The 9,279-nt window shown below is 35.2% G+C and overlaps 1 protein-coding gene across 1 annotated transcript in view; it reads left to right on the top strand.

The window, feature by feature from the left end:
- Positions 1 to 4,388, top strand: part of LOC137630454 (uncharacterized) — an 8,830-nt gene extending 4,442 nt beyond the window's left edge. Inside the window, exon 3 of the mRNA XM_068361932.1 lies at positions 1,460 to 4,388. Within this exon, the coding sequence (XP_068218033.1) occupies positions 1,460 to 1,593 (134 nt within the window). The 3' untranslated portion in view covers positions 1,594 to 4,388. The remainder of the gene's footprint in view (positions 1 to 1,459) is intronic.
- Positions 4,389 to 9,279: the final 4,891 nt, after the last annotated feature.

Genomic DNA, 9,279 nt, shown 5'->3' with positions numbered 1-9,279 from the left:
AGGTAGTTGAGCTATCCCGTTTCTCAGGAAGATTTTAGATAGGAAGTTGCTAGCTTCAGGCTCTTACTATTGTGACGGCGCCGAGTAAGGGTGTGAACTCAAAGGCAGATTGGAAACGACTGAGTTATATTATCGTGGAACACTCTCCTTATATACAAAACCTCAAGGCAACAGGACATAACAAGTTCACAAGACAGACAATATTACAGAGGAAAAACCAGACAGGAATTTTCATGTTCGTTTTAGTGCGAGGGAAGAGCGAAGATACAAGCATAATATATACAAAAGGAATTATGTACAATTGTGTGAAACACGGTTGGTACACTATCTTAGTCAAGCAGGTGCTGGTACCCATTTACAACTGGGTGGACTGGTATTTGGTAGTGCAAAAGCTATGCATGGGCCTTTCAAACATGAGCCAGTCATTGTGAACACTCAGCTAGAGGTAGATAGATAAACCGTAAAAAGCGTTAGCTGCAGGTAGCGATAAATTTCTTGTTTTCAGCCTGTATTCTTTTATTTTTCTGTCAGATTTCCTAACCCTTAAATTTTTCTATAAGTGTTAGTTATCTAATTCACCCATTAACATAAGGGAAGGGCAAAGGAAGTTTCTACTTTCCGTAGGCCTTTGGATTTATAGATTCTAACTTGGGGTTCTCAAAGTTCAACTTAAAGAAAAAACTGCAATTCCACTAAGAATTAAAAGTTAAAAGAGATTGGACAGGAAGATGGAAGGAAGAACATGAAGACGAATTAAAAGTAGATGAATACAATATATATATATATATATATATATATATATATATATATATATATATATATATATATGTGTGTGTGTGTGTGTGTGTGTGTGTGTATATATATATATATATATACTGTATATATATAGATATATATATATATATATATATATATATATATATATATATATATATATATATATATATATATATATATGTGTGTGTGTGTGTGTGTGTGTGTGTGTGTGTGTGTGTGTGTGTGTGTGTCTAAGTGTAGCAAGGGGCCGGAAGAACTGTACAAAAACCCTTAAATGATGCCTACAGTAAACCGCGTGAGGTGCCCTAACGACACTGCCCTCCTATCAGGAGTTCCCATTAATTTAAGTATTGGTTGCATACACTCATCTGATTATGCAAATATGTCCATTATGATCAAATTTCTATACATGATTATCAATGCCTGCAAATATCAATGACCATGTTAGTTGTAACGTCAGATAACATGCAATCAAGTATTTACCCAGATACTTATCGCTTTAGCGAGTTTATGTCATAATCACTGTTATTCTTTTCAATAGCATTTTTGCTACCACATTAGAAAGAGAGAAACCCTAACTCTACTCGCTTCTATTCCCTCTCAAGAGAAAAAGAGACTTCTACGTGTGTTTGTTTGTATGTGTGTTCTCTCTTCAAGCCACTGACAACATCTCCATCAACAGGCAACAGCAATGGCAGCATCGACGACCTCAAGCATAAGGACTGCTGTTCCACTTCCACCTTCTGCAGTGACGAGGAATGGAGACTGCTGTTTCTCAACCGGTTCTTGGCGGTCCTTGGGCGCCACATGCAATAGCGTCTCCTCTTCCTCCTCCTCTTCCTCTCTTCTGTAGTCCTTGCTTGCTTGAGATGTCTATCGAGAGCCCATTACTACCTCTTCGCAGCCTTTTGGACAAGACTAATTCAGGATACCCAAAAATGTTTACCTCGAATTAAATATTTCTTTTATTTTATTTACTGGTTCCATGTCTTTTGATAGATAATTGTGTAGGTTACTTTGCCACACGCTGGATTATAACACTTCTGTATGTCTTGTGATGTGCTAGTGCAGGGTTTTAATCACATATTACTTCAATATTTATTCTTTCTGTTCGATTTCATATAGTTGGCCTCTCCCGGTGAATGTATAGGCCTATTTCTAAACTCTTTCTCGGAAGAGTCTTAGAATAACTGGAATTTGCATATCAGTAGCCTACCATCGTTCAAAATTTCCTGGAATGTTAGTCTCTTGGTACAATATATAAGGTCTTTTGATTTTGAAATTTCGATTCCAAAATCGATATCTAAAATCTTCAGAAATTTTCATTTTTTATTGTGCAAAGAACAGAAAAACCACAGCTTTTCTTAAACTATGGATCAAACTAGATTGTATTGAGGATATTGTATGTGTTCTATTATTACGTTTAACATTTATTTCAGCAAATAGATAAAAAGTTTCTCATGATTCTAAGTTATGACTAAAACGTAATCTTACCAAATTAGAACACCCCTCAAAAAAGTTTTTCTTTCTTTTTTTTATGTGCTGTTACTTTATCTTAATTCTTAATGCGTCTATTTACGGAATAAGATTCATGGCCATGAATTATTGTCCCGAATAAAGAACAAACAGAAAAACAATAATGACTAAATCTAACGGAAATATTCATCCGTAAAGGCTTGAATGAGCATATTTTCAGTACCCGGTTATATACGACTGATTTCCATTTATCACCGAAACTTCGAATTACCTCGTTATAAATGAAGCTTCCGGAGAAGTTGATCAAGGAAAGCAAAAGATATACGAACTTCGTTTTGCCCGTTATCGTTATAACTTCGTCTATCTTGGATTCGATTCCCAGTAGACAAGCTGCGGTCTCGCTGTTCCAGTATATTCTCTGCCTTTTCGCTTTTTTCTCCCAATCCGAGATCAATGCGATTGGACATAGAATTATGTGAAGCCTTGTGAAAAATTATTCAGGCTTTTCCTAATCAACCTTGAACTTTTCTATTTCAAAGAAACTTAAGGTTTTCATTTTTCAATATTTGTTAATTAAAGTTATCCAAAGATCCTTCAACCAATATAATTCTGACGAAGAATCACGTCGTATCGACACCAAATATTGAATAACAATAGATTTATGCAGTTTTAGTCCTATCCTAAATAACATAACTGCAGCTAAGTTTGTCCGGAGATACCATCTTTCATTTTTAGACGCCAATACGACATTATATATTGATTATAAATGTCAAGTAACCTGCTAAAAACTATATATATATATATATATATATATATATATATATATATATATATATATATATATATATATATATATATATATATATATATATATATATTACGATATGTTGGATTCTCTTAATGTTTCTGTATTTTCTTATTCTTTCCCAAGAATTAGGCTTCAGTCTAATCCCAGCTCTTCTCCACGACCATATGGGATGTGACGCCAGTGTTTAAAATTATATTTTTCTTTTCTCTCGTTACCTTGTCTACTTCACCCCTTGAATAAGGTTATTTTGAGCCCCTCCCATCGGCCTCTGCATTTTAGAGATACATTTATTATTAAAGTCAGTGGGTCTGCCCCACTTTCTTATCTCCCAAGCGCTGAGGAGCTCCTTTATCCCCCAATTAAATCAATGTTGTGCATAATGAGTTACTACTTGAGCAATGTTTTCCATTGATTAAAATTCGCGTGAGGATTAAGCATTTTATGAAGTCTTCAAAAGCAACGATTGCTCTTAGTTGTTCCAATCACGGGAAAATGTTAATCAACAGTAAATCAAAGAGACGGGGATAAGACAGATGCTATTCTGTTCTTTCAACATATATAATTTCAATCAGAGAATTACAAAGTCACTCGAGCACTTAACATAACTTCAAAAGATAAATCATAAGTGGTAGCGACAAAGGTTCTTAAAAAGTTAATTTCCTTAAATGAATACTGAATGAGTGCTCTAACAGGCAGGTATTTAATACAAATTTAGGCTTGGACGGGGGAGAGACTACAGCAAAGGGAGACTTATCTAATTTACTTTATCATGGTCATAAAATAATAGTCCTTTTCTTGCAAAGGGGCACAAACGAGAATGAGCGTTAGCCGTTAGTCGTGGCTATCTTCGAACTGCTCCAAGGCCTAGTAGTTCATGGGCGCCTTAGTGGGTCGATCCCATCTGGTGTGGGGAGTCCTAGGAATGGGTATGCCCCTCAGATCTATGTCAAAGTCCTCTTTTTGCTGCTCTCTTCACCCTCCTTGCCTGTAACGATGAAATTAAAAACAACAAATGGTCTAATCATCATTTGTCAGACGCCAAGCAGAGTTCAATGAACACCATCTCATTACATATGTATTTTTTTTTTACTTGTGACATAGTATCTAAATTAAAAGTTAACTAATTATTGTCATACATTTGTCATTATTTTTATAGCAACAGTACATGACTTCTGTTTATCAAAGTTTTTTCATCCCTGTGTATAATCTATTACCTCTATTATCAAGGATAAATTGTATTCCCTATGTAAGTTTAGTTGCAGGTTAAAAGTTTTATCTTCCTTAATAATTCATTTAACACCACTAAAGAATAAACTATTATACTTAACCACGTTTTTATTGAACCCTATAAAAATAATTTTTCCATCATTAAATTGCCAATGGGAATCAAATACTCTCGCCTGGATCATTATCACTACTTTATAATAACAAGAGGTTGATAAAAACAACGATGCGTGTGTTTACTGATTGAAAATGAGTCTCGCATGGATCTATATCATAACATGGGAAAATTTACAGTGTCTGATAAACGTAGGTCGAGAAAATGGCCTTTTGGAGTACAGTATCAACTCATACATTGGTAACAGATGGACCATCGCCAGACACACAGAGACGAAGTGTCGGAAGTGTTTACAAATTTCAGTTCTTGTAGTACTGGTGTGGTGATAGGTGCTCCGTTGAAAATCTTAGCCGGTGGAATAGCCTACCCTTCTTCTATTTTAAAAAATTCTGCAAATATGCTTCAAGGACCTCAGGTATATATTGGTCACTTTGATGAATGTAATTTAATTTTCCCCCATTCACATCAAACTGTGTAAGTACAGTGCAATATATCTATGGGGTAGTAGTGTCATTTCATACCCTAGGCTAACCCAACGAACCTAACCTAAACACTGTTACCCGTGTAGGGGTGTTGCTTCGATTCACAAAGCTGGTTATTTTCAATGTTCAAAATAGCAGTTTTTGTATAATTCTAAAAGAATATTTGAACTGAGAACACCTATGAAATCTATTTAGGCGACTGCCAGGTTCTATTATTGTATAATTACGTAGAGTGACGGTCAAGATAACTGTATGCATTAAGTAGTCTTTAAAACAAATGTGGGGAAAAAGATAGCAGCCCTAATAAGGAAGAAACAGATAAACAAACTTCTTGGGAGAGGGAATGGTATAGGAATCTATTTAACGACATTATTATGCACTAGAATACATTGATGTTGCCACGGCCATAACATCCATCGAACTTTAACGTAACGAGCATTTCTATTTAACCTAACCTCACGAAGGCTAGAGTTTAACCTCCGTCAATGATTCAGAATTTTGTTAGAATATAAGTATCGCTCATATGTGTGGAGTTGGATGCAGTGATCCATAAACCAATTTAACACCTATCAACAGTATATACAGTATTATGAATTCTAAATCAGTACCACTGGAGGGAGGTGGCACCGTAACTTTCAAGCTAGCTTGCTTGGGACCGTGATTTCGAAACACATCTTTCCCTTTATACCGAGATTTTATAGAGCAAACTGTTGCATTGAGAGTGAAATTACAATATCGAACGGCGAGTGACCCATCTGTTTAGGTTACACCAAAGGGGAGCATTTGTTAAAAACCTGTTTATCACAGCACATTGATATCTGGGAAAGGGATTGTTCTTATCGTCAGCACCGTCGTGGTTTAAAACTGGGTCGAATAAGTGTCAGGCAATTTTGAATTAACTGATAATAATTTGGTTCTAATTACCTTACCGTTGAAAGGAGATTGGGAATTAGAAGCTGTAGTGATATTTTGGTTTTGGGCAACATTATTGTTACAGGCCAACGAAAATAAGAGCGAGGGTCCTGCAGGGTTGTGTTTTCGAATACGAGACCTGGTAAAGAGTAGGCCTAAGCATCATGTCCATTTGTGTTTATTTTCGAGGGTCCACCTTTCTTCCCTCATTTGGTCCACTTGAAGGGCATATATATTGCCTTCGCCACACTCGAAGATTTTGTGAAGGGTATATATGCAGGCCTGTCGTATTTTTCTTAGATTATTTGTTTGTAACTTTACTAAAAAAAATAAAATACTGCTGATTTTGACCAAACTTGGTATTCTTGTTGTACGGTATGACCCAAGGATGAATCTGTAACAGTTTGGGTAAAGTACATCTAAATATAAGTACGCAGCAGTACTTTGAAAATAATCGTGATAGTAAATGAATTACAAATATTTTATTAGTTTGTATTTTGATTGTGAACATTACTCGAAAGGTATTGGACCAATTTCAAGGAAAGTTATTGAGCATGTGGGGTATGACACATGAATAAATCCATGGGATTTTGAAGAAAATACATGGAAGTACAAGGACGCAGTGGAGTTAGTTATGAGCAAAATAAGACTGCTTGGCGTAGTGAAGGCATGCTCTCTACGGTGTGCCTCATAGTTTACTTATGAACTAATATTTATAGTTATTTTATTAATCTTTTTACGTCACATAATTTTTCATAGCTGGTTTCATTATCTACCTCACAAGTTTATATATATATATATATATATATATATATATATATATATATATATATATATATATATATATATATATATATATATACATATATATATCGGACAGCTTATTTAATAGTTTGGGTCTTTGTATTAAATGCTATATTTACCAACATTTCCTGTTGCATGTCGGCTCCATCCTCTTAATTGCTTCAGATAGTACATCGGTTAAAGTAGATCTTTTACTTACTCCAGGGTTTTCATAGTCTTTAACGCTCAGGTTGAATATTCGTTTATTTTTCTATACGTGGTCAGTTACTTAATTTCCTTTGAATTTTTTATCTGGTCCTATTCTGCTCAATGAGGCTGCAGGACCCACAACGTGCCTTTAACCAGACACATTTGAAGATTCTAAAGTTAACTGTCAAATCCAAATAGGAAACAATAAGAAACTTCAATTTAACCTTGGAAGTCTTTATATGTCCATTATCCAAGTACCAAGTATGAGCTTCTTGCACAGTCTTGGCAATTTGAGGTACGTTGCTTGACGGGCAAACCGTGATATCAGACCACAATGGGTTGTGAGAATGAGGGTTGATGACGTCAGAGGCCGATAACTACCTATTATGGTCTGATATCACAGTTTCCCTGACATCGTTATTTAGCTATATTGTGCAAAGCAAATTTAATGCATATTTCCAGACCTCCAAATCTGATAGTTTGATGATTCGTTTGGATCTGGCCTTAAGAATTGACGTGAGGCCGTGTGTGAGAAGAGAGTACCATGCCTTGCTATTCATGTACTAGGACCTACAAGAGGAGGGTGGGGGGGGGGAAGATCTGGGCTCCTGGATTAGCACGTTTCCTTTTTCTGACACTTCTAGTTTTAATAGACAGCTACGTGGGGAAACTTTTTTTTTTCCTGAGATCCAACATCTCTTGTTGATCGTGCTGGGTTGGTCATTACATATTGCAACGTTTTAATTTGTATTTTAGGTAACTATAATAGTGCGATTTGCAATAGTCCTATTTTCAGGAACGTTATTGATGTATGTTGTTTCTTTATCTGGTTACGTTCTTGCAGAAGCACCGCTGAATTTTTTGACGCGAAAGATAACTTCAAAATAAATCTGTATGAACTCGTTTTTTTTTTCTCTCTCAATTAAGAGCACCTTTTAAGATGAGGCTCAACTATGGACCCACTCACATTTTGGAAACTTATCCCCCATGAGTAGATGCATTTATAACTTTCAAAATAGTAATTATCACCGAGTCTTGAAATATTATCTTTTGCCTCAGAAAAATCTCCAGCATAGAATCAATTAGAAATTCTGGCTTTGATAATAAAGTCATCCCTTCATTAGTTTTTACACGATGGAATATTGTTAATCATACTTCCGCTTGAGGCTCAGTACCGATTAAGCTCAGTGACAATTGGTGTGTTACTATTCCATGGTGATTCATTATCAGCTTGACTACATTATTAGATAAAACTTACACTATCTCTAGTACATAATACGGTAACCGTTATAGAGGCTGATGCCTTCAGCCACTCATCGTATATTTCATCACCATTTTTATTTTTCGTAACATGGTGGCTGTATTGCATATAGCCTACGAAATCACAAGGACATTTGTTTTGGCATTATTGAAGGAATCTAAATATTAATTTTGACAGTACTTAGAACATTATGTACACATTCAATTACATCTTTTAGTTTATTTCCTCCACGGTTCTTACTTGACTGGTAATAATATTCATTAAAATTACACCAACATCTAAAATATAAAATCACCTCCTTCATCATTATCTGCATATAAAATCTGTAAAAAATCACCAAGGCTTAACTCAGCATCTCATAAATTGCAGCCATCGTCTGACCTCGATAGACTGGCACAAATATTAGATTTTCTTCAACAGTGCATTGTACTATCAAGTGCAATGAAAATAAGGCAGAACAGAAGGGGCAATCAAACAGAAGTTTAGTCATGATAACAACTAGAAATGTGTTGATTAGCAAGAAAAATTGGTTATCTACTTACGCTGTAACGAAATGGTTGTGTAAGCCATCGGATACGCTTACGTAAATATAAGAAAAGGACGTTTTAGCCTTAAAACCTCTATCCTTACCTCTACCTCTTTTTTACCTTCTAGTTGGCTGGCTGTGCAGCATTTTGGAACTCCTGTTTGCTGGCTTTACAGTAATGTGGGACTCTGATTTGTCTGATGTGTCAGGTAAAATCTTAATCTATTTTTACGTCTAAAGAAGTGACCTCCATAGGAATCAGGAGGATTAAGTGAAGGACCATCCTCAGGATAGTCCCACCCGCGTTACTCTGATGACGATTTATTATTATTATTATTTATTATTATTATTATTATTATTATTATTATTATTATTATTATTATTATTATTATTATTACAAGCTATGCTATAACCCTAGCTGGAAAAGCAACTGACTTAGGAGGATTAAGTGAATGACCATCACCAGGATACTCCTACCCGCGTTACTCTGATTTATTATTATTATTATTATTATTATTATTATTATTGTTGTTGTTACAAGCTATACTATAACCCTAGTTGGAAAATCAAAATGCTATAAGCCCAAGGGCTCCAACAGGGAAAAATAGTCCAGTGAGCTAAGGAAACAAGCGATTAGATAAACTACAAGAGATGAATAAACAATCAAATAAAATATTTCAAGAACAGTAACTATATCAAATTAGA

This window comes from Palaemon carinicauda, chromosome 38, assembly GCF_036898095.1.
Source record: "Palaemon carinicauda isolate YSFRI2023 chromosome 38, ASM3689809v2, whole genome shotgun sequence".
Classification (NCBI taxonomy): Eukaryota; Metazoa; Arthropoda; class Malacostraca; order Decapoda; family Palaemonidae; genus Palaemon; species Palaemon carinicauda.
This window is presented reverse-complemented; position numbering and strand designations above follow the sequence as displayed.